This window comes from Thalassophryne amazonica, chromosome 16 (genome assembly GCF_902500255.1).
Source record: "Thalassophryne amazonica chromosome 16, fThaAma1.1, whole genome shotgun sequence".
Lineage (NCBI taxonomy): Eukaryota > Metazoa > Chordata > Actinopteri > Batrachoidiformes > Batrachoididae > Thalassophryne > Thalassophryne amazonica.
Genome location: NC_047118.1, coordinates 18,764,983 through 18,790,813, shown reverse-complemented (window position 1 = coordinate 18,790,813; position 25,831 = coordinate 18,764,983). Strand labels below are relative to the sequence as shown.

The 25,831-nt window shown below is 42.9% G+C and overlaps 1 protein-coding gene across 2 annotated transcripts in view; it reads left to right on the top strand.

The window, feature by feature from the left end:
- Nucleotides 1–25,831, top strand: part of olfm2a (olfactomedin 2a) — a 190,047-nt gene that overhangs the window by 122,114 nt on the left and 42,102 nt on the right. For both annotated transcript variants that reach the window (XM_034190002.1, XM_034190001.1), the window contains exon 2: nucleotides 25,002–25,151. In XM_034190002.1, coding sequence (XP_034045893.1) covers nucleotides 25,002–25,151 — 150 coding nt within the window. The remainder of the gene's footprint in view (nucleotides 1–25,001; nucleotides 25,152–25,831) is intronic.

Sequence of the window (25,831 nt, the reverse complement as noted above, 5' to 3'; positions counted from 1 at the left end):
GGGCAACAATTAAAAATTTTAATCACGATTAATTGCATTATCCATCCATCCATCCATCCATCCATTTTCTTCTGCTTTATCCGGAGTCGGGTCGCAGGGGCAGCAGCTCAAGCAAAGCCGCCCAGACCTCCCGATCCACACCCACCTCCCCCAGCTCCTCTGGGGGAACCCCAAGGCATTACCAAGCTAAGCTCCTCACCCTGTCTCTAAGGGAGCGCCCAGCCACCCTGCGGAGGAAACTCATCTCGGCCGCTTGTACTCGCGATCTCGTTCTTTTGGTCATGAGCCAAATCTCATGACCATAGGTGAGGATCGGAACGCAGATCGATCGGTAAATCGAGAGCTTTGCCCCCCTACTCAGCTCTCTCTTCACCACGACGGTCCGATACAGCGACCGCATCACTGCAGATGCTGCACCGATCCATCTATCGAGCTCACGCTCCATCCGTCCCTCACTCGTGAACAAGACCCCGAGATACTTGAACTCCTCCACTTGAGGCATGGACACTCCACCGACCTGAAGACGGCAAAGCACCTTTTTCCGGTAGAGAACCATGGCCTCGGATTTAGAGGTGCTGATTTTCATCCTGGATGCTTCACACTCGGCTGCAAACCACCCCAGTGCACGCTGAAGGTCCTGATTTGACGAAGCCAACAGAACCACATCATCCACAAACAGCAGAGACGAGATTCTGTGGTTCCCAAACCAGACCCCCTCTACACCCTGGCTGCGCCTAGAAATTCTGTCCATAAAAATAATGAACAGAACCGGTGACAAAGGGCAGCCCTGGCGGAGGCCAACGTGCACTGGAAACAGGTTTGACTTGCTACCGGCAATGCGAACCAAGCTCCTGCTGCGGTCGTACAGGGACCGGATAGCCCTTGCCCCTTCTTAAACAGAGGGACCACCACCCCGGTCTGCCAATCCAGAGGCACTGTCCCCGAATGCCACGCAATGTTGCAGAGGCGTGTCAGCCAAGACAGTCCCACAACATCCAGAGACTTAAGGTACTCAGGACGGATTTCATCCACCTCAGGAGCCTTGCCACTGAGGAGCTTTCTAACCACCTTGGTGACTTCAGCCTGGGTAATGGATGAGTCCGCCTCTGAGTCCCCAGTCTCTGCTTCCTCTTCGGAAGACGTGACGATGGGATTGATGAGATCCTCGAAGTACTCCTTCCACCGCCCAACAACATCCCCAGTCAGGGTCAACAGCTCCCCACCCGCACCATAAACAGTGCTGGTGGAAAGCTGCTTCCGCCTCCTGAGGCGTCGGACGGTTTGCCAGAATCTCTTCGAGGCCGACCAATAGTCCTCCTCCATAGCCTCCCCGAACTCCTCCCAGACCCGAGTTTTTGCCTCTGCGACCGCACAGGCTGCGGCACGCTTGGCCTGCCGGTACCTGTCAGCTGCCTCTGGGGTCCCACCTACCAACAAAGATAAGTAGGACTCCTTCAGCTTGACGGCATCCCTTACTTCCGGTGTCCACCACCGGGTTTGGGGATTGCCGCCGCGACAGGCACCAGAGACCTTGCGACCACAGCTACGAGCGGCCACATCGACAATGGAGGTGGAGAACATGGTCCACTCGGATTCGATGTCTCCAACCTCCCCCGGGATCTGGGAGAAGTTCTCCCGGAGGTGGGAGTTGAAGACCTCGCTGACAGAGGGTTCCACCAGTCATTCCCAGCAGACCCTCATGATACATTTGGGCCTGCCAGGTCTGACCGGCTTCCTCCCCTCCCAGCGGATCCAACTCACCACCAGGTGGTGATCAGTCGACAGCTCTGCCCCTCTCTTCACTCGAGTGTCCGAGACACGTGGCCGAAGGTCAGATGATACAACTACAAAGTCGATCATCGACCTCCGGCTCAGGGTGTCCTGGTGCCACGTGCACTTATGGACACCCTTGTGCTCGAACATGGTGTTCGTGATGGACAACCTGACTAGCACAGAAGTCCAACAACTGAACACCACTCGGGTTCAGATCGGGGAGGCTGTGCTTCCCGATCACCCCCCTCCAGGTCTCACTGTCGCCGCCCACGTGGGCGTTGAAATCCCCCAGGAGAACAATGGAATCCCCAGTTGGAGCGCTATCTAGTACCCCTCCCAGGGACTCCAGGAAGGTTGGGTACTCTGCACTGCTGCTCGGCCCGTAGGCCAAGACAACGGTGAGATACCTGTCCCCGACCCAAAGGTGTAGGGACGCAACCCTCTCGTTCACCGGCGTGAACTCCAACACATGGCGACTGAGCTGGGGAGCAATAAGCAATGCGACCCCAGCTCCCCGCCTCTCCCCGTGGGCAACGCCAGAAAAATGAAGCATCCAGCCCCTCTCCAGGAGTTGGGTACCAGAGCCCAAGCTGTGCGTGGAGGTGAGCCCGACTATCTCTAGTCTGTATCGCTCAACCTCCCGCACAAGCTCAGGCTCCTTCCCCCCTAGCGAGGTTACATTCCATGCCCCAACAGCCAGGGGCTGTGAGCATGGACCGGGCCACCAGGCTACCCGCCCTCGACCGCCATCCAATCCTTTCTGCACCCAACCCCCATGGCCCCCTCTGCAGGTGGTGAACCCACAGGAGGGCTAATTGCATTATTTCCATGATTAATCGCATTGTTATATGCAAAATCCAAAAATGAATTAAAAAGTACTGAAGCACAATTTTATTTTAAATGTTCTGCCATTTTATTTAAATGTTCTGCCATATGAACAAAAGTGCGCTAACGTTTGTTCTGCAAACACTTAACAGCATTTTGTTTTTGCAGTTGCAGTTAAATAAAAATAAATTATGGTTACCCAGTGATGTCCAGTAGTCCCCAGTGAGAACAACAGCGAGTACACATTGTAAACTTGTGGCTTGTGTAGTCCTCTCCTTTATGGTGTGTCATGAGGGAATCATGCGTGCCGTCATTTGTTGCGATTCTCAGAATGTCTTTCAGACCAACATCCTCCACAACACTAATCAGCCTGCAGTCTGTAGCAATCCATTTCACTGTCGCTTTTGCGAGCTTCTCTTGCCTTTGTTTATCTATAGTTCTCCCACACCCTGCATCGAAGCCTCGTGCCGCTGTTTGTTTCTTTGAATGATTTGCTGGCATCAGCTGTGCTACATTTAAGTGATATTTAAGGCTCAAAGTACTCCGCTGATAAGAAAATGCAGCTTTACAGTGGCTGCAAATAACTTTGATTCTGTCGACTAGGCTGTCTGGAAGAACTTAAAAATTAAAATGACCATGTAAAAGTTCAGTGCCCGTCTCCACGTTGGTTGGTTTATCCTTCAATTTGTTTCTTTTCCAGAGTCAGGGACTCAACACACCGATTCCTGTGAGCACGGCAGCAGTTAGTGACAGACTTGCACTAACTCACTCTAGTCACTCTCATATTTGAAAGTGAGGTGCAGACTGGGACTCACTATCGCCTGACAAAGTTTGATCTGGATCTGATCCTGACTGCAGATTTTGTGGACATTTGAATTTAATATTGAAAATCCTATTTGGTGTATATTTTGCATTATGTCTCAATCAAAAGTGCCTCAATTTGTGACAATGAGGTGTAAACTGGCACTCTCAATGAACAGACGTATGTTTGATCCAAATCTGATCTGTATTGCAGATTTAGCAGATATGATTTTAAGCTTGAAAAGGCCTTTTGTTCTGTATTTTGTATTATATTTTAGCTTACTGAAAAAACACGTCTAACAGGACTTTGACATTGGAAAAAAGTTCCAAGGTAAAAATTTGTGGAATTGGAAACTAGAGTTGGTGGAGGTTTGTTTTTGTGGATGCAAATATCATTTTGTATTTGGAAGCCATAAAATATAAACAGAGAGCACCTTCTAGACATTATAGAGGCAGGCTTGATACCAGAGGATGCTCAATTTGATTCCCTCTCAGGCCAGAAAATCATTTGGGCAAGGTCTTTAATCATCAGTAAAGCTGACAGAGTTTTTATTTTATCATGACAATGCCCCAGCTCACAAATAATGGGAAATAGTAAATGGGCTGCATTTCTATTGCACTTTTCCATCTAGTGCAGATAGCTATTTACAATAATGCCTCACCTTTCTCTATTCACACATACACCTCTGTCAGGGTGCTGCCAGGCAAGGAGCTCAACTTGTGGATTAAGGACCTTGCCAATTGACCTTCACTATTTTCCAGTCTAAATGGGAATCAAGCTGAGGATCCGCTGGTAACAACCCCACCTCTCCAACCTTTTAGACTTGGGGTGGGCAACTTGTTCCAGAAAGGGCCGAGAGGGTGTGAGTTTTCTTTGAACCACCCATTTCACTGATTAACTGATTCCACCTGCTCAAAGTGATATTAATCAGTGAAATCACCTGATGGAGTCAATGGCTGCAAAGAAAACCTGCACCCTCTTGGCCCTTTCTGCTCTTAGAGGGCACCACCCTACATGTTTTCCAAGTCTGCCATGCTCCACCCACTGCTAATTAAGGAAGTCACTTGTGCTCAACCAATCAAGAGAAAGGTAACACCAGACTTAACTAATCAGCAGTGTTTGCAGAAGGGAGACATGAAAAGCATGCAGGGCAGATGCCCTCCAGGAGCAGGAGACCATCACCTCCCTTGATGTTGCCATGAACATCATGGTTTGACTCTTGTGTCCAGCTGGTTTAGCTTCCATCATATTCTCATGATTTATCATCATATGAATTTGAACTCTATTCAAATGTGAAAAAACATCTGGCTGCAGAGAAATATTGCCGTTTTGATGGTATCATGGGGGCTGATGGCTTAGTGGTTATCACTGTTGCCTTATAGTTAGAGGGTTCCAGTTTCACTTCCAACCAGGTCCTTTCTGTGTGGAGTTTGCATTTTCTCCGTGTTCCATGGGTTCCCTCCAGGTGTTCCGACTTCCTCCCATTTCCAAAGGCATGTTGGTTAGGTGAATTGGTGACTAAATTGACCGTGAGTGAGAGTCAATGAGTTTATCTGTCTATATGTGTGTGTCAACCCTGCAACTGACTGGTGGCCTGTCCATGGTGTGCCCAATGACTGCTGAGAAAAGCTCCATCTTACATTGACCCTTAATATGAATAAGTGGGTTTAGAAAATGGATGGCTGAATGATGACATTATGCCTGCTACTAAACACTTTATTGACCATCAGGGTGAAAGGTTCTAATCTAAGGGGACTTAAGTGCCCCATTACAAGAAGTATGTGGACTTCAAAAACAGTTTTCAAAAAAATACCCCACACTTGTCCCACAAGAGAGCATTATGGGTGGCCTATGAACCTATCAGCCTTACCTGGCACATTAGTAGCACCTCTTACTTACTGATACATCTCATTGCCTCCTGTAGTCTTCTCTCTCTCCCTCAAAACACCTTTGTCTGTCTTGTTCTACACCAGTGGCGTCCACAGTATTCCAGAAAGTGCCAAGAGGGAGCAGCTTTTCTTTGCAGCCACCAACTCCAGCAGGTGATTTTACTGATGAACACATCCCATCACCTGCTGGAGTCAGTGGCTGCAAAGAAAACCTGCTCCCTCTTGGCTCTTTCTGGAATACATTGGACATCACTGTTCTACACTGATTGTCCTGAACTCCGGTCACAGTGTAGCAGTCGTCTCTCTTGGCAGTTTCTCAGGACCTGCTCTTGCTCTCGCCTTTCTGCCCCTTCTGCCTGCTGCTTATGAAAGTTATAATAGACTTCCCGTCATGCTCGTAAAGTAGAAAGCTGGAGATTTATGATCTCATTTAGTTCTGGCTTTACAGCAGCCAGCTCCAGGGCCATACTAATGAAACACCAGGGGAAGTCCATCCTGCAAATCTTGACAGCGATACCACCAGCTCGAAAGTCTAATTGGATAATCCCAATGAAATTTTGTTCCTTATGGAGCCCAGCGATACGGGACATTTTGTTGGTCAGTTATTTTGTTTTCATATTGCTTTCCCCTTTATTTTGTGGGCGACTGACAAAATTGAGAATCCACAGTGTTTTGTTTGCGGTGTAGAAGAAGAGCAAATGTCAGAGGTGCTTTTTGTTACGTCTTTTTATTTTAGCTTAGTAATGATGTACTCGTTCCCTCGCCTGCACGACCCGTCTCCTCTTCCCCTCTGTCAGCAGGGGAGATGATGCTGAAGTTGTCATTCAGCTTTGTTACTGAGCTCACCTTCAGCGTTTGAAGACGGAGTAAATTAAAGCCATCTTTGCTTTCTCTGTCAGCGTTTCTCAGAACCTCAGACCCTCCCTCGCCTGCCGATCACTAACTCTTGTTTTCATCACTTTGCTTTTGTGCAGCTTGTGGGTGGAAGAGTGACGTGGCAGCAGCTGATGATGGGAATTCGCAACCGCAAGCTGTCAGATGTGATGTCCTTTGATCAGAGTGACTGTTGAGGTCACACCCACAAAAACCCATCAGAAATGTAAAAGATAAATTCTATGTTGGTGGCAGAGCCTAATTGATTTTTCATCCCCTTCGTCCTCTGCGGTTGTCCTGTTTTTTATTGCTGGTGTTTTCTTCCTTAATGGGCTTGTGCATGACAGCCGTGACTGTGACAGCTTCAACTCCAGCACTTACATATTCTATTTCATCCCTCACATCTTATGGAAGACTTTCTGGGACTGTGAGCCAAACGCCTCTTTGCTCCTGAAACTACCATCTGTTTCTTGAAGGAGAGGATTATCCAACAGACCTGAAGTGTTACTCGCTAACCACTGCTGGTAACACAATGACATCATTGCAGGAAATCTTATTTGAAGCGCTCAAATGTGAAGCTTGATGTGCCACCAACGACATTATTCATTCTGCTCTCGGTGACATTATTATATTGAATGAAGTGATTTTTCCACAGAAATGAGATCTGATATCTTGCATCTACTACTATAAGTAACAGGTTTGTTGCAGTGTCTCACAGCAGCCTGTACTCAAGGTTCTTGAAATGGAGCAGTATCTCCCCTTGGTGGACATTTACCATTACTGAATATAGTTTTATCAAGGCAGGAGTAGCATTGAATGCATCATCATTAATGACCCATTCTTTGCTGCAGAGAGCATATCCACATACAGAGAAACTAGGTAATATGCGTGGACATAATGATGGTAATCTGACATTTTACCCCGATAACCTTGACATTAACCTAATGTCGGACTGAGCTTGCCAGTGCAATTCTGGAATCCACCTAAGTGAGTGTGACATTTGGTCAAAGTTGGGTTGAAAATTACACTACCTGACCTATGTCAAAATTAATTATTTAAGGGCAATTATTTGGTCATTCTTTTCTGAATACCAAGTTTGGTACAAATCAACTAAAGGATCTGATAAAAGCAGGCCAACAAACGAAAAAGGCAGACATGACCGTGACCCCAGTGATTAACCTTTGCCAAATCTTAACCCATCTCCACGTCTGTCATGTTTTGTGCAAATTGGAGTGAAAAACTGTAAAAAAAAACTCGTAAATGACATGTGACAAATTTAACATTTCCTGGGCAACTGCAGAAGTCACATTTGTGTTACAAGTAAAGTGCAAATTGAAGTAAATAAAAAAAACAGAAATTTTGACTTTTGGCCCCAATGAGCTTGAATCTAATGATCTTTGACAAATTGGACCACACCTGGCTGATTCGAGAACCCACCTACATGCTTGTGTCAAGTTTGATACACATCAGAGTGGAGGAAAAAAAAAAAAAAAATCTAATTTTTGACCCCAATGACCATGACCTTTCCCAAAACAAGCCCTTTAATGGCATTTCTGGGGTTGTCAGCATCCACATGTCATTTTGGTGGAAATCAGCCAAAGGACCTGGGAGGAGGAGTAGAACAAACTGTTGCTCAAGTTATAGTACGATACGTAAACCAGCATTATGAACGCATCCAAGTTTACTGCTGATAGACACAAAGCTTTGTTGCCTATGAAGGCTGAGGTCGATCTTGTTACAAGTGTGCCAAGTGCCTATAGGACTGTGGCATATTTAGGAAATTACCTTCCTCCAACCCCCTAAACTGCTACTGTGGGGAGAACGGGGGAGTTAGTGCATAATGGATAGCTGGACGGCAATGAAAATGGAAGTGATTCAAATAAGCTCTTAATTTCAGCTCAGTGTTTATGAAACATTAATGAAGAGATGTGTTGTGAAAACTGTGGTTTTAGAAATCACGAGGATCCCAGCATGAACTTAAAAAAGGTCGCAATATACGTAAGTCAGCAGGTACCTTAACAGATATTAAAGTTTGAAGGGAAAAGAAAAAAAAAAAAAAACCCATATATAGTTTTTCAATGTTTCTGGGTCCAATTTTTAACTCAGGACAAAAGCAGTGACAACTGTTCCAGTATTGAGAAAAATGCTAAATAGCTATACAGTGTAAGCCTGTAGGGGCAAGCTAAAAACCTTACAGTAAATTCAATCAAATTTACCAGTGCCATATCACAACATAAAATCGCAGGAAGGCACTATACCCGAGGAACCTTTCCCAGCCCCTGAGCAAGCACAAGATTTTTTTTATTATTACAGGAGTAAATTCCAAGCAGATCAGACTCAGCAGGGTGTCCACCTGTAACAGTAAACCACTTTTTGTCACCATGGAATTGGTGGAAAATATCCTTAGAACTGTCTGGTAGCATGAGAGTATCACAGAGATACTGTACACATGTGCAAGTTTGCCACAATAAACTTTTTAAAATGACTGATTATATTCTGAAATGGGCTGATTGTACAACCCCAATTCCAATGAAGTTGGAACATTGTGTAAAATGTAAATAAAAACAGAATACAATGATTTGCAAATCTTCTTCAACCTATATTCAACTGAATGCACCACAAAGACAAGATATTTAATGTTCAAACTGATGAATTTTATTGTTTTTGTGCAAATATTTGCTCATTTTGAAATGGATGCCTGCAACACCTTTAAAAAAAAGTTGGGACAGTGGTATGTTTACCACTGTGTTACATCACCTTTCCTTCTAACAACACTCAATAAGCGTTTGGGAACTGAAGACACTAATTGTTGAAGCTTTGTAGGTGGAATTCCTTCATATTCTTGCTTGATGTACGACTTCAGTTGTTCAACAGTCCGGGGTCTCCATTGTCGTATTTTGCACTTCAGAATGTGCCACACATTTTCAATGGGCAACAGGTCTGGACTGCAGGCAGACCAGTCTAGTACCCGCACTCTTGCATGTAACACATGCAGAATGTGGCTTGGCATTGTCTTGCTGAAATAAGCAGGTACGTCCCTGAAAAAGACGTTGCTTGGATGGCAGCATGTGTTGCTCAAAACCTGGATGTACGTTTCAGCATTGATGGTGCCATCACAGATGTGTAAGGTGCCCATGCCATGGGCACTAACACACCCCCATACCATCACAGATGCTGGCTTTTGAACTTTGTGCTGGTAACAGTCTGGATGGTCTTTTTCCTCTTTTGTCCAGAGGACACAACATCCATGATTTCCAAAAACAATTTGAATTGTGGACTCATCAGACCACAGCACACTTTCACTTTGCATTTGTCCATTTCAAATTAGCTCAGGCCCAGAGAAGGCGGTGGCATTTCTGGATGTTGTTGATGTATGGCTTTCGCTTTGCATGGTAGAGTTTTAACTTGCACCTGTAGGTGTAGCGACGAACTCTGTTAACTGACAATGGTTTTCTGAAGTGTTCCTGAGCTCACGTGGTAAGATCCTCGCCACAATGATGTCGGTTTTCAATGCAGTGCCGCCTGAGGGATCAAAGGTCACGGGAATTCAATGTTGGTTTTCAGCCTTGCCGTGTACGTGTAGAAAGTTCTCCAGATTCTCTGAATCTTCAGATTATATTATGGACTGTAGATGATGGAATCCCTAAATTCCTTGAAATTGAACGATGAGAAACACTGTTCTTAAACTGTTGGTCTATTTTTTCACACATTTGTTCACAAAGTGGTGATCCTGGCCCCATCTTTGCTTGTGAAGGGCTGAGCCTTTTGGGGATGCTCCTTTTATACCCAATCATGACACTCACCTGTTTCCAATTAACCTGTTCACCTGTGGAATGTTCCAAACAGGTGTTCTTTGAGCATTCATCAACTTGTCCAGTCTTTTGTTGCCCTGTCCCAGCTTTTTTGAAATGTGTTGCAGGCATCCATTTCAAAATGAGCAAATATTTGCACACAAACAATAAAATTCATCAGTTTGAACATTAAATATCTTGTCTTTGTGGTGCATTCAGTTGAATATAGGTTGAAGAAGATTTGCAAATTGTATTCTGTAATTGTATTCTGTTTTAATTTACATTTTACACAACATCCCAACTTCATTGGAATTGGGGTTGTACAGTAACAATTTACTCTTGTCTTCTTCCTGCTTAGTGATGTCACTTTCCATTGAGTCCATACAAGTCGAATGTTGACATGTGACCTAAGGAGATGAATTTATCTCTTTGGCACTCTTTGGAAGATCCTTGAGTATTGATGGAATGGCTTTTTAATCAAACAAAAAGTTACATAGGGAGACTGAAATTGTAATGATCGCAGCACAACTGTAGACCCCTGAGCAGAAAACAACACCAGTGAAAAGTCTAACCAGACATTAATTGCATCAGATGGAATAGCAGCTGTAACAACACATTGAAGTAACAGTCCGTACAACAATGGTGTCCACGTGGAAACAAACTGGTGATACAGAGGCGTGATACACCGGGCAGTGATTAGTACTCTTGCATCACAGAGAGTAGGTCGTGGGTTCACTTCCGACCTGGTCCTTTCTGTATGGAGTGTACACATTCTACCCCTGTTTGTATGCAGGTCCAGCCCAGCCTATAGGCAGTATAGACAATTGCTAGGGTGCCATCCCTCCAAGAGGGGGCACCACAAGTGTGTGTTGTCATTTCGGCTGCTCCCGTTTGTTCTGGGTCGCCAGAGCGGATACAGCCAGATCCGCAATAGTATTTGACACAAAGTTTACACCGGATGCCCTTCCTGATGCAATTCCAGATTTACCTGGAGAAACACACACAGAGCCGTTGCTGTTCCAAAAATGTTTCCCATCCAAGTACTAACCAGATGCCGCACTGCTTAGCTTCTGAGATCTGATGGGATCAGGCTTACACAGAACAAACCAGCTCCAGGAACACCACAAGTAAGGAAAAAAAGAAAGTCAACTTTCACTGTTCATATACACTCAACAAAAATATAAACGCAACACTTTTGGTTTTGCTCCCATTTTGTATGAGATGAACTCAAAGATCTAAAACTTTTTCCACATACACAATATCACCATTTCCCTCAAATATTGTTCACAAACCAGTCTAAATCTGTGATAGTGAGCACTTCTCCTTTGCTGAGATAATCCATCCCACCTCACAGGTGTGCCTACCAAGATGCTGATTAGACACCATGATTAGTGCACAGGTGTGCCTTAGACTGCCCACAGTAAAAGGCCACTCTGAAAGGTGCAGTTTTATCACACAGCACAATGCCACAGATGTCGCAAGATTTGAGGGAGCGTGCAATTGGCATGCTGACATCAGGAATGTCAACCAGAGCTGTTGCTCATGTATTGAATGTTCATGTCTCTACCATAAGCCGTCTCCAAAGGCGTTTCAGAGAATTTGGCAGTACATCCAACCAGCCTCACAAGCGCAGACCACGTGTAACCACACCAGCCCAGGACCTCCACATCCAGCATGTTCACCTCCAAGATCGTCTGAGACCAGCCACTCGGACAGCTGCTGAAACAATCGGTTTGCATAACCAAAGAATTTCTGCACAAACTTTCAGAAACCGTCTCAGGGAAGCTCATCTGCATGCTCGTCGTCCTCATCGGGGTCTCGACCTGACTCCAGTTCGTCGTCGTAACCGAGTGGGCAAATGCTCACATTCGCTGGCGTTTGGCATGTTGGAGAGGTGTTCTCTTCACGGATGAAGCAAAGGAGATGTGTTGCACTGCATGAGGCAAATGGTGGTCACACCAGATACTGACTGGTATCCCCCCCCATGAAACAAAACTGCACCTTTCAGAGTGGCCTTTTATTGTGGACAGTCTAAGGCACACCTGTGCACTAATCATGGTGTCTAATCAGCATCTTGGTATGGCACACCTGTGAGGTGGGATGGATTATCTCAGCAAAGGAGAAGTGCTCACTATCACAGATTTAGACTGGTTTCTAAATCTGTAACCTTCACTAATGCTGTACAGAAACAGCATTAGTGAAGGTTACAAATGATCTTCTTATGGCCTCGGACAGTGGACTCATCTCTGTGCTTGTTCTGTTAGACCTCAGTGCTGCTTTTGATACTGTTGACCATAAAATTTTATTACAGAGATTAGAGCATGCCATAGGTATTAAAGGCACTGCGCTGCGGTGGTTTGAATCATATTTGTCTAATAGATTACAATTTGTTCATGTAAATGGGGAATCTTCTTCACAGACTAAAGTTAATTATGGAGTTCCACAAGGTTCTGTGCTAGGACCAATTTTATTCACTTTATACATGCTTCCCTTAGGCAGTATTATTAGACGGTATTGCTTAAATTTTCATTGTTACGCAGATGATACCCAGCTTTATCTATCCATGAAGCCAGAGGACACACACCAATTAGCTAAACTGCAGGATTGTCTTACAGACATAAGGACATGGATGACCTCTAATTTCCTGCTTTTAAACTCAGATAAAACTGAAGTTATTGTACTTGGCCCCACAAATCTTAGAAACATGGTGTCTAACCAGATCCTTACTCTGGATGGCATTACCCTGACCTCTAGTAATACTGTGAGAAATCTTGGAGTCATTTTTGTTCAGGATATGTCATTCAAAGCGCATATTAAACAAATATGTAGGACTGCTTTTTTGCATTTACGCAATATCTCTAAAATCAGAAAGGTCTTGTCTCAGAGTGATGCTGAAAAACTAATTCATGCATTTATTTCCTCTAGGCTGGACTATTGTAATTCATTATTATCAGGTTGTCCTAAAAGTTCCCTAAAAAGCCTTCAGTTAATTCAAATGCTGCAGCTAGAGTACTGACGGGGACTAGAAGGAGAGAGCATATCTCACCCATATTGGCCTCTCTTCATTGGCTTCCTGTTAATTCTAGAATAGAATTTAAAATTCTTCTTCTTAATTATAAGGTTTTGAATAATCAGGTCCCATCTTATCTTAGGGACCTCGTAGTACCATATCACCCCAATAGAGCGCTTCGCTCTCAGACTGCAGGCTTACTTGTAGTTCCTAGGGTTTGTAAGAGTAGAATGGGAGGCAGAGCCTTCAGCTTTCAGGCTCCTCTCCTGTGGAACCAGCTCCCAATTCAGATCAGGGAGACAGACACCCTCTCTACTTTTAAGATTAGGCTTAAAACTTTCCTTTTTGCTAAAGCTTATAGTTAGGGCTGGATCAGGTGACCCTGAACCATCCCTTAGTTATGCTGCTATAGACGTAGACTGCTGGGGGGTTCCCATGATGCACTGTTTCTTTCTCTTTTTGCTCTGTATGCACCACTCTGCATTTAATCATTAGTGATCGATCTCTGCTCCCCTCCACAGCATGTCTTTTTCCTGGTTCTCTCCCTCAGCCCCAACCAGTCCCAGCAGAAGACTGCCCCTCCCTGAGCCTGGTTCTGCTGGAGGTTTCTTCCTGTTAAAAGGGAGTTTTTCCTTCCCACTGTAGCCAAGTGCTTGCTCACAGGGGGTCGTTTTGACCGTTGGGGTTTTACATAATTATTGTATGGCCTTGCCTTACAATATAAAGCGCCTTGGGGCAACTGTTTGTTGTGATTTGGCGCTATATAAAAAAATTGATTGATTGATTGATTGATTGGTTTGTGAACAATATTTGACGGAAATGGTGATATTGTGTATGTGGAAAAAGTTTTAGATCTTTGAGTTCATCTCATACAAAATGGGCGCAAAACCAAAAGTGTTGCGTTTATATTTTTGTTGAGTGTATTAAAACTAGTCAGTACAATTTATGGTATGGTATATGGTACGGTATAAAATAAATATAAGCCCATATTGATTTAACTACATAGCAAAACTTATTAAATAATAATGATTATAATAACAGTGTGACAAGCTGCATGGAAGTACAAGTTATCACTTGGGGAGGACAAAATAACAGAAGAGGATGGAAAAACGGGTCCAAGACAAAGGTAAAGTAAAAATAATGAAGACATCACCAGGCCGATCGCTAAGACTGAATTGTTGTGCTGTAATGCATTATGGGAGTTCTGGACCATAAGTGTAATGTGTACTGCATTTTAGGACTTCCACCATTGTCTCAGTTATGTTGTGTGAAAAGATGATAGCAACTCCTTGTGGCAGAGTGTGGGAATGCAAAAGCTTTGGTCTTGGAGGGGTTTTTTGTTATGCAGCTTGCCACAATAATATGATAAATTGTTTTTGAGAAGCGCCATTAAAAATCTTGCCTAGGGCACCAAATTGGTTAGGGCCGGCACTGTTTGCATGGGTTCCCCCTGGGTGCTCCAGCTTCCTCCCACCCCAAAACACCCACAGGTTAAGTGAAACGGTGACTCTAAACTGGCTGTAAGTGTGTGGAATGTTTTGCATCTTCCATATCATCCCAACTTTTCCTGATTTGAGGTTGTACATACCAACCCATAGCTGTTCCTACCCACTCTGCATGTCAAATAAAAATCATCAATGTGACATCAACCACAGCATATTTTTAAACTGAGCAACTAAATATCACTGTACATCACTGCACAGCAACCAGTGTGGTATATTTATAACCAAAACAATTATCTGACGTGCAGACTTCGCCCACATACTGTATGTGGACATGAGGTCGATTTACTGAAGTCAAGTCAAGAGGAAGAACGACTCCTCACTGTAAATGTCTAAGTGGATTTTAGAGTTTGACATGCTTACCTCCAACTGGTAAGTACACAGGGTATCATGTGCAGGGAGAAGCTGAGCTGCTGCACATTGGTCTAACTATGCAAACAAACACACACACATTCTACTACAGTCCTGCAGGCATGACATACAGCTGCAGGGTTTACCAAACAAACCTCTGGATGTAGACCAGCAGTGAAGGAGCTCAACACGTCAACACATTGAGATCCGTAAGCATTCATTGCGATATGCATGAGGACACAGACACGGCCTTTGGCTCAAAAAACCATTCACACATACATCCTGCAATGAATGAGGAGCTCCAACACTGAGTGAGATGCAAGTAAGGAAGCAGACAGGAAAATCTCCCCGCAGGCAACAGCAGAAAAAAAAAATGACAGATGCAGTTGAAAGAGTTTGGAAAAGGTTCTTTTGTAAAGGCTCCTCACTTTGTCTCGTCTTAACTCCAGCTCTGGCCTCGGTAGACCCGAGCCGTCAGAAGCTGGATCGCCTCAAAGCAAGAAGACTAATGATGAGACAGGTGCTGACTGACAGACATAAACAAGTTCAAGTCACTGCAGGAACGAGGGATGAAAGTATAATGACTCACTATTGTGATTAATGGAATGAGGACTAGGCAGACTTTTGGACTGGATGTATAGTGTTGGTTTGGTGTCATTATATTCAAAATCATTTCCCTGCTGAACTTCATCTCTGTAACCTGAAAGATAACCACCGTAATGTCCTATAATTCCCTTTGTGTTTATATATATATATATATATATATACACACACACACAGAGTTGGGGAGGTCTTGCAACTTATATACCAAAATTTCTGTGCATTGTTATCGTGTAGTTTTTATTGTTGCCAATTATTCTTTTATTAATGGAGTGGATTTTGGTTAGTGCTTTGATTCCTGGTAAAATCCAATGTAATGTATTATAATAATAGTTATTATTAATAGTGAATGTACGATTTTTCAGTATGTAAGTCACATCAGAATATAAGTCACATTTTTTAAACAAGTTTTGGAGGTCCTGCAAGTTATATTCTGGTGCAACTTATATACACAGAATAACCATGCATTTGATATTAATATTTAATTCATTAATTTCCCTTATCTACTTACTCCAATAATAAAAGAATAAATGGCCATAATAAAAAGTGCACTGCAACATTGCACAGAAATCCCAAATTAAAAAGCTGAGGTACGATTTATCCTTATTCTTACTTGTACTCCGGAACATACAGTGTAAAACTGTGATTATACTTTATATTTAGGCTTATAGGTTATATATGTGAAAATAAACATCTGGAATTATGTACTAACCTGTTACTGAATCCAGTCATTTTATCAGCTGGATAAAACACACTTGGAGTTCCTGAAGACTCAAATCTACTCTGTATTGGCTCAGTTGTTACTAAAATACAAGAAGGGGTGATTTAATTGGGATCCAAAGTCAAAACGGATATTTGTCATTATTTTAATGAAAAAAATGTTCAAATGAAGGGCGGCACGGTGGCTTAGTGGTGAGCACTGTTGCCTCACACCAAGAAGGTTGTGGGCTTGTTTCCCACCCTTTGTGTGGAGTTTGCATGCTCTCCATGTGTCTGTGTGGGGTTCCCTCTGGATGCTCCAGCTTCCTCCCACATCCAAAGACATGCAGGTTAGGTGGACTGGAACGTTTAAATTGTCCGTAGGTGTGAATGTGTTTGTTTGTCTATATGTGGCCCTGTGACAGACTGGCGTCCTGTCCAGGGTGTATCCAGCCTCACATCCTATGACTGCTGTGACAGGCTCCAGCTTCCCCGTGACCCTTATTGATGGATGTTAAAATGGAGTCCCTAGCTAATATAGGTAAAAAAAAAAAAAAAAAACTGCTTTCTATATCCTAGGTGACTTTTGAGAAAGAATATAGGGAAATTTTCTAATAGTCAAAGACCAAAGCTGTTGCTTCAATTCATTTCCAGAAAAAAACGCTCTGTTGTGTCATTTGGGTTCTCTACATAATTTAAGTTTGTGTGGTCTGTATGGCGTTAGTCATTACCAAAAATGTAATGAATGTGATTTAATTGGGTCCAAAGGTCAAATTTTGCATCGTTATTGATCTCAGGAAAAATGTTCATTTGCACCAAATAGCAACCTGAGGTCCCAGATGCTAAAAATGCTCTATTGCCTGAAAGTGCTGTACGTAGCTACAGTATACAGTAATGTAGGTCTGTGCTATGAGTCAAAGGTTAACAGCCATCATTTTCCTGAAAAATATTCAATTGGATCAAATAGAGACTTGGGGTCTCTGAGTAACTGAAGACTCCAATTTGCTCTTTATAGCCTCAGTAGGTACTAAAATATAGTGTTCATTGGAGTCAAAAGCTTACAAAAAGGCATTCATTCATTTATTTATTTATTGAAGAAAATGTAAAGTTGGGCTTCGTGAGTATTTTAAGACAAAACTCTACTCTCTGGTCTTAGTAGTTAATAACATCTGAGGAGTGCATTTGATGTTTTAATCCATGACTTTTTAATCCATGCTTTAATTTCTGGCATAGTCTCATTAGACGTGTCTCTTGCATATAATTTGATAGTAAAATGAAGACTGTAAAACCAGTGGGTTATGAGATATATCATGTCCATAGATGCACACACAGGCCGATATATAGTGCACCATGTGAATTTTTCCCATGCGCACCTGCAAAGTGGTGATAGCAGGGTATTGTTTTTGCTGGTGTCTGTGGCCAAGATAACTCAAAAATAAATAAATAAAAGCTGGTGAGAATATTACTTGGATGTCTGTCTAGAGTCGATTATATTTTAGAGTAGTTTGGTAAAAGATAAAGGAAACCATGGTTCAAAAAAACATCTCAGTCAAGAAGCCTAGGAAAACATTTCACAGTGATGACTTCATAATGAAGCTTCAGAGAAGTTATATGATGACGTCATTAGCCCTTTGATGACTTGCATTGGGGTTGTTCAATGAAGTCCAAGTCCATTATGATTTGTGTATAATTCTGCAGATATTCATTCCGATAGACATTCGGACGATAAGATTACTCCCTACTTCAACTATATTGCGCTGTAATAAGAAACTATATGAGCCTACTTTGTACAGCAAACACAATGAGAATAATTTACATATGAAGAAAAATGTGTCATCAGTGTCACAGTCATCATATTTAAGAAGCAGCTGGTGTAATGAACTCTCACGTAGCTGTCTTCCATCTCATTTGGAACAAGTCTGGCATTCAGAGTTACCGTCCACTCTGTCAGTAAGAAAAGGAGAAAAATGCACTGAGCAGAGGAGAGCAATGGGATGGGAGGCAGGGAGTGGGGCACCATGGGACTGGCAGAAGTGACAAGCAGTGACAGCGAGCACATTGACTCGTAGGGCAGCCGCTACTTTAAACTCCAATCACACGGCCCTTCCGTCCCTGCAGACGTCTTAATCGGATCCCCCGGCCCAAGCAGATGATGGCACAACGCAGCTCAGGGAGGAAGAGGGAGGACAGCAGCACGGAGGCAACGCTGCCACCATGTTTTATTTCCAGCTTTCATCTTATGAGGATGACTCTTTAATTTGATCGCTTAAATGGCTGCTCCTTCGGTTGTTACATTTTGCTGTCTGCGCCGAGTGTGAAGGCTCAGATCGTCTTGCACTGTCGTAATCTGTATGCACTGCTTTCGATTGGGTTATAGTCAAAGAGAGACATCCATCCTTCCATGCCTGCCCCCCCCACCGTCCCGCTAACGGGCTGTATTATTGATCCAGAGCAGCTCCATTTCCTCTCTGTGTCCAAACTTATTAGACGCTCTGCTTTTGCACAGCTTTGGCATCATCCCTCCTTCCTCCTCTCTTGTTTAACCTCACCACTTTACTCCCATTTGTCTTTGGCTTTCTTCATCTTCCATCTAATGCTTACTCTGTCTCTGTCACGCCGTGTGTTTTTCATCACTTTTTACCACCAGCTCCCTTGTCTTATCTTAATCGCCGCCTATTTCTACCCACTTTCTCTCTTCCCCTGCTGCTCTCCTGTTTCTTTTTCTCCCATCTAAAACTAGACCGCAAGTACTTGCAAAGATCAATTGCCATTAATTGTTTTTGGGGTAGTAGCAACTTTTGACAGGGTTACAAGAGAGAAAGAGAATGCGATGGCGGAATGATGACTCTGCAGCTGAAATGTGGTAGCAGAATGAGCACAACTAATCATGATGCATTTATGAGTTTGCTGCCAAACACATTCTGCAACTTTTTCAAGTATTAGATCGATTATTTGTTTAGTAAAGCTTTACACGGGTAAATGTATGGTGGCCAAGAGAGGTCACAGCACTTCCTAATGCAGAAAACACAGAAAAACATGCATCAATTTGGCATCAGGTAGGCCTGAGCATGACATTAAAGTCGGCAGCAGGGCGTCTGTTGGTGGCCTTTGATAGATACCTTGGTGGCATGCGGAGGAACCACAATGCCCATCAATGGATGGCACCACCGCCTATTTCTTTTGTCACTGCTATCCATGAAGTCTGTCACACTCCTGTGCTTCATTTGGCACTTCAAACAGGGTGTTGGTGGGGGCACTACAATGTCTACCTTATCCTTTGTGTAAAGTGTGCTGAAAGGACAAGTTTTTTGTTTTTTGGAATGCATACATCATACAGATGTGGACAACATTGTCAGTCCAAAGCAGGCCCATAAACCTGACTACAATAGACGAACTCAGAAAACACAGTCAACGTTGAAAACGATGGACTGCCAAAGAACAGCATCAATTCGACAAGTATTTCCATCAAAATCAATCAATCAATCAATCAATTTTTTTTTTATATAGCGCCAAATCACAACAAACAGTTGCCCCAAGGCGCTTTATATTGTAAGGCAAGGCCATACAATAATGATGTAAAACCCCAACGGTCAAAACGACCCCCTGTGAGCAAGCACTTGGCTACAGTGGGAAGGAAAAACTCCCTTTTAACAGGAAGAAACCTCCAGCAGAACCAGGCTCAGGGAGGGGCAGTCTTCTGCTGGGACTGGTTGGGGCTGAGGGAGAGAACCAGGAAAAAGACATGCTGTGGAGGGGAGCAGAGATCGATCACTAATGATTAAATGCAGAGTGGTGCATACAGAGCAAAAAGAGAAAGAAACAGTGCATCATGGGAACCCCCCAGCAGTCTACGTCTATAGCAGCATAACTAAGGGATGGTTCAGGGTCACCTGATCCAGCCCTAACTATAAGCTTTAGCGAAAAGGAAAGTTTTAAGCCTAATCTTAAAAGTAGAGAGGGTGTCTGTCTCCCTGATCTGAATTGGGAGCTGGTTCCACAGGAGAGGAGCCTGAAAGCTGAAGGCTCTGCCTCCCATTCTACTCTTACAAACCCTAGGAACTACAAGTAAGCCTGCAGTCTGAGAGCGAAGCGCTCTATTGGGGTGATATGGTACTACGAGGTCCCTAAGATAAGATGGGACCTGATTATTCAAAACCTTATAAGTAAGAAGAAGAATTTTAAATTCTATTCTAGAATTAACAGGAAGCCAATGAAGAGAGGCCAATATGGGTGAGATATGCTCTCTCCTTCTAGTCCCCGTCAGCACTCTAGCTGCAGCATTTTGAATTAACTGAAGGCTTTTTAGGGAACTTTTAGGACAACCTGATAATAATGAATTACAATAGTCCAGCCTAGAGGAAATAAATGCATGAATTAGTTTTTCAGCATCACTCTGAGACAAGACCTTTCTGATTTTAGAGATATTGCGTAAATGCAAAAAAGCAGTCCTACATATTTGTTTAATATGCGCTTTGAATGACATATCCTGATCAAAAATGACTCCAAGATTTCTCACAGTATTACTAGAGGTCAGGGTAATGCCATCCAGAGTAAGGATCTGGTTAGACACCATGTTTCTAAGATTTGTGGGGCCAAGTACAATAACTTCAGTTTTATCTGAGTTTAAAAGCAGGAAATTAGAGGTCATCCATGTCTTTATGTCTGTAAGACAATCCTGCAGTTTAGCTAATTGGTGTGTGTCCTCTGGCTTCATGGATAGATAAAGCTGGGTATCATCTGCGTAACAATGAAAATTTAAGCAATACCGTCTAATAATACTGCCTAAGGGAAGCATATATAAAGTGAATAAAATTGGTCCTAGCACAGAACCTTGTGGAACTCCATAATTAACTTTAGTCTGTGAAGAAGATTCCCCATTTACATGAACAAATTGTAATCTATTAGACAAATATGATTCAAACCACCGCAGCGCAGTGCCTTTAATACCTATGGCATGCTCTAATCTCTGTAATAAATTTTATGGTCAACAGTATCAAAAGCAGCACTGAGGTCTAACAGAACAAGCACAGAGATGAGTCCACTGTCCGAGGCCATAAGAAGATCATTTGTAACCTTCACTAATGCTGTTTCTGTACTATGATGAATTCTAAAACCTGACTGAAACTCTTCAAATAGACCATTCCTCTGCAGATGATCAGTTAGCTGTTTTACAACTACCCTTTCAAGAATTTTTGAGAGAAAAGGAAGGTTGGAGATTGGCCTATAATTAGCTAAGATAGCTGGGTCAAGTGATGGCTTTTTAAGTAATGGTTTAATTACTGCCACCTTAAAAGCCTGTGGTACATAGCCAACTAACAAAGATAGATTGATCATATTTAAGATCGAAGCATTAAATAATGGTAGGGCTTCCTTGAGCAGCCTGGTAGGAATGGGGTCTAATAAACATATTGATGGTTTGGATGAAGTAACTAATGAAAATAACTCAGACAGAACAATCGGAGAGAAAGAGTCTAACCAAATACCGGCATCACTGAAAGCAGCCAAAGATAACGATACGTCTTTGGGATGGTTATGAGTAATTTTTTCTCTAATAGTTAAAATTTTGTTAGCAAAGAAAGTCATGAAGTCATTACTAGTTAAAGTTAATGGAATACTCAGCTCAATAGAGCTCTGACTCTTTGTCAGCCTGGCTACAGTGCTGAAAAGAAACCTGGGGTTGTTCTTATTTTCTTCAATTAGTGATGAGTAGAAAGATGTCCTAGCTTTACGGAGGGCTTTTTTATAGAGCAACAGACTCTTTTTCCAGGCTAAGTGAAGATCTTCTAAATTAGTGAGACGCCATTTCCTCTCCAACTTACGGGTTATCTGCTTTAAGCTACAAGTTTGTGAGTTATACCATGGAGTCAGACACTTCTGATTTAAAGCTCTCTTTTTCAGAGGAGCTACAGCATCCAAAGTTGTCTTCAATGAGGATGTAAAACTATTGACGAGATACTCTATCTCCCTTACAGAGTTTAGGTAGCTACTCTGCACTGTGTTGTTATATGGCATTAGAGAACATAAAGAAGGAATCATATCCTTAAACCTAGTTACAGCGCTTTCTGAAAGACTTCTAGTGTAATGAAACTTATTCCCTACTGCTGGGTAGTCCATCAGAGTAAATGTAAATGTTATTAAAAAATGATCAGACAGAAGGGAGTTTTCAGGGAATACTGTTAAGTCTTCTATTTCCATACCATAAGTCAGAACAAGATCTAAGATATGATTAAAGTGGTGGGTGGACTCATTTACTTTTTGAGCAAAGCCAATAGAGTCTAATAATAGATTAAATGCAGTGTTGAGGCTGTCATTCTCAGCATCTGTGTGGATGTTAAAATCGCCCACTATAATTATCTTATCTGAGCTAAGCACTAAGTCAGACAAAAGGTCTGAAAATTCACAGAGAAACTCACAGTAACGACCAGGTGGACGATAGATAATAACAAATAAAACTGGTTTTTGGGACTTCCAATTTGGATGGACAAGACTAAGAGACAAGCTTTCAAATGAATTAAAGCTCTGTCTGGGTTTTTGATTAATTAATAAGCTGGAATGGAAGATTGCTGCTAATCCTCCTCCTCGGCCCGTGCTACGAGCGTTCTGACAGTTAGTGTGACTCGGGGGTGTTGACTCATTTAAACTAACATATTCATCCTGCTGTAACCAGGTTTCTGTTAGGCAGAATAAATCAATATGTTGATCAATTATTATATCATTTACCAACAGGGACTTAGAAGAGAGAGACCTAATGTTTAATAGACCACATTTAACTGTTTTAGTCTGTGGTGCAGTTGAAGGTGCTATATTATTTTTTCTTTTTGAATTTTTATGCTTAAATAGATTTTTGCTGGTTATTGGTAGTCTGGGAGCAGGCACCGTCTCTACGGGGATGGGGTAATGAGGGGATGGCAGGGGGAGAGAAGCTGCAGAGAGGTGTGTAAGACTACAACTCTGCTTCCTGGTCCCAACCCTGGATAGTCACGGTTTGGAGGATTTAAGAAAATTAGCCATATTTCTAGAAATGAGAGCTGCTCCATCCAAAGTGGGATGGATGCCGTCTCTCCTAACAAGACCAGGTTTTCCCCAGAAGCTTTGCCAATTATCTATGAAGCCCACCTCATTTTTTGGACACCACTCAGACAGCCAGCAATTCAAGGAGAACATGCGGCTAAACATGTCACTCCCGGTCTGATTGGGGAGGGGCCCAGAGAAAACTACAGAGTCCGACATTGTTTTTGCAAAGTTACACACCGATTTAATGTTAAATTTAGTGACCTCCGATTGGCGTAACCGGGTGTCATTACTGCCGACGTGAATTACAATCTTACCAAATTTACGCTTAGCCTTAGCCAGCAGTTTCAAATTTCCTTCAATGTCGCCTGCTCTGGCCCCCGGAAGACAATTGACTATGGTTGCTGGTGTCGCTAACTTCACATTTCTCAAAACAGAGTCGCCAATAACCAGAGTTTGATCCTCGGCGGGTGTGTCGTCGAGTGGGGAAAAACGGTTAGAAATGTGAACGGGTTGGCGGTGTACACGGGGCTTCTGTTTAGGGCTACGCTTCCTCCTCACAGTCACCCAGTCAGCCTGCTTTCCCGGCTGCTCGGGATCTGCCAGGGGGGAACTAACGGCGGCTAAGCTACCTTGGTCTGCACCGACTACAGGGGCCTGGCTAGCTGTAGAATTTTCCACGGTGCGGAGCCGAGTCTCCAATTCGCCCAGCCTGGCCTCCAAAGCTACGAATAAGCTGCACTTATTACAAGTACCATTACTGCTAAAGGAGGCCGAGGAATAACTAAACATTTCACACCCAGAGCAGAAAAGTGCGGGAGAGACAGGAGAAGCCGCCATGCTAAATCGGCTAAGAGCTAGTAGCTACGCTAAGCTAGCGGATTCCTAAAAACACGCAAAGTGAATAATGTGTAAATAATTTAGAGGTGATTCAGTAGAAGGAGTGCTTTAGTTAAGGCACGTAAAGATTACACTGGGAAACAAATCGTAATCTAGATAACTAGATCAATCTAACTGCGCAGATTAAACAGCTAACAGATACAGAAAAACACCGCTGTGCTCCGGAACAGGAAGTGATACAATACCGCAGTGAGAGCCAACCACCAGTAGAGGCAAGCAAGAGAGTTATCTGAAAAACAACAAAATAGCATCGTACAAGTCGAGAAAACGCTTGCAAATATAAAGAACACAACCAAATATAGCCTACAGCATGTGCAACAATTTAATTGAATTGAATGTCCACTGCCAATGTAGACAATGCATACAAAAACACAGAGGCTTTGCAAATCGCCCACAACACAATGGATGTACTAACGATGATGGAGGACTCTATCTTCTACTTATAAGAGGATTTTAAAAGGTTTATTAACATTTACTGAGGTAAACGTGCATGCAAGTAGATTCACAGGGATCCACTCCATGATACCAGACTTGCTTAATAATCTTTTCACCACTGTGGTCACTCTAAGAGATGGCTTACTTTGAGGGTTTTAGCTTATTACATTATATAGCTGTTCAACCCATGACTGTGTTGGTGCATAATCTCATACTGTACCAATTAAAATAATTTTGTCCCGAGTGAAAAGTTTATTCAAAAATATAAAAAAAAAAAAATAAGCCAAAGGTGGGAAATCCTGAAGATCCCCTTTAATTATACTACAAAACTGCAAAAAAATTTTTTAAATTTACATTTATTTTATATATTTATTTCCATTTTTTCCCACCCAACCAAGTTGAAATTTTATATTATGTCTGTGGTTGTTATATTGCTGATTGTTACATTTTGCTGCTTTCCAACAGCATGGATAAACAACAGCAGACAGCTGAAAAATGTCTTTTCCATTTGGTGTAAAATAAATGTCTGTGTTGTTACAGGCGCTGTACCCGAGCCCAGAGGAAGGCTGGCAGATCTACAGCTCGGCACAGGACGCAGATGGAAAGTGTATCTGTACTGTGGTCGCACCAACCCAGAACATGTGTAACCGCGACCCACGCAGCAGACAGCTTCGCCAACTCATGGAGAAGGTGACAGCTGTCAATAATACATTCACTGTGAGCCACACACCCACAGAGTCCGCTGAAATGAGCAGTATGGCATCTTTCAGCTCATCAATAAGACAAACAACCACAGTCAGGCTCATTTTGTCATCGTTTAGTGAACTTTCCACAGTAACAAAGCTGCAGTAACTAACCAATGCTGACACCAACATACACTTACTATACATCAAAATGTCAAGCGAAGTCTCTTCTACAAAAGTATCCATTTCAATCACATATCAACTAACCACAGCTGTAACGCCAAGCAAATAAAGACATAAATCGGAATTCATTTTTTGGAAAAAAAAAAACTCATTTACTCCTACCAAGTATTATTTACTTTCAATTTTTTTGCATCCACAACATCCCCTAGGACCTGCCTTTTAGCTGAACCAAACTTTTGCATTTTTGACCTTGTACAAGCTGAGAGATAAATCATAATGTATGGGTATGTGATTTTGGTGAAATAGGCTCTAGGGCTTAAGGGGTTAAACTAACCTGTGTATACATGCAGACATATATCTAGCAGTTCCTGTTTTACTGAATGATTGTGAGACCAGTGACCTATGAAGATGACTGGCAGTGGTGTAGTCGAGTCCACTTCCCTGAGGCAAAGACCAAGACGCAACAACACAAAACCAAGGCTGATGCCGCAGCATTCAAGGCCA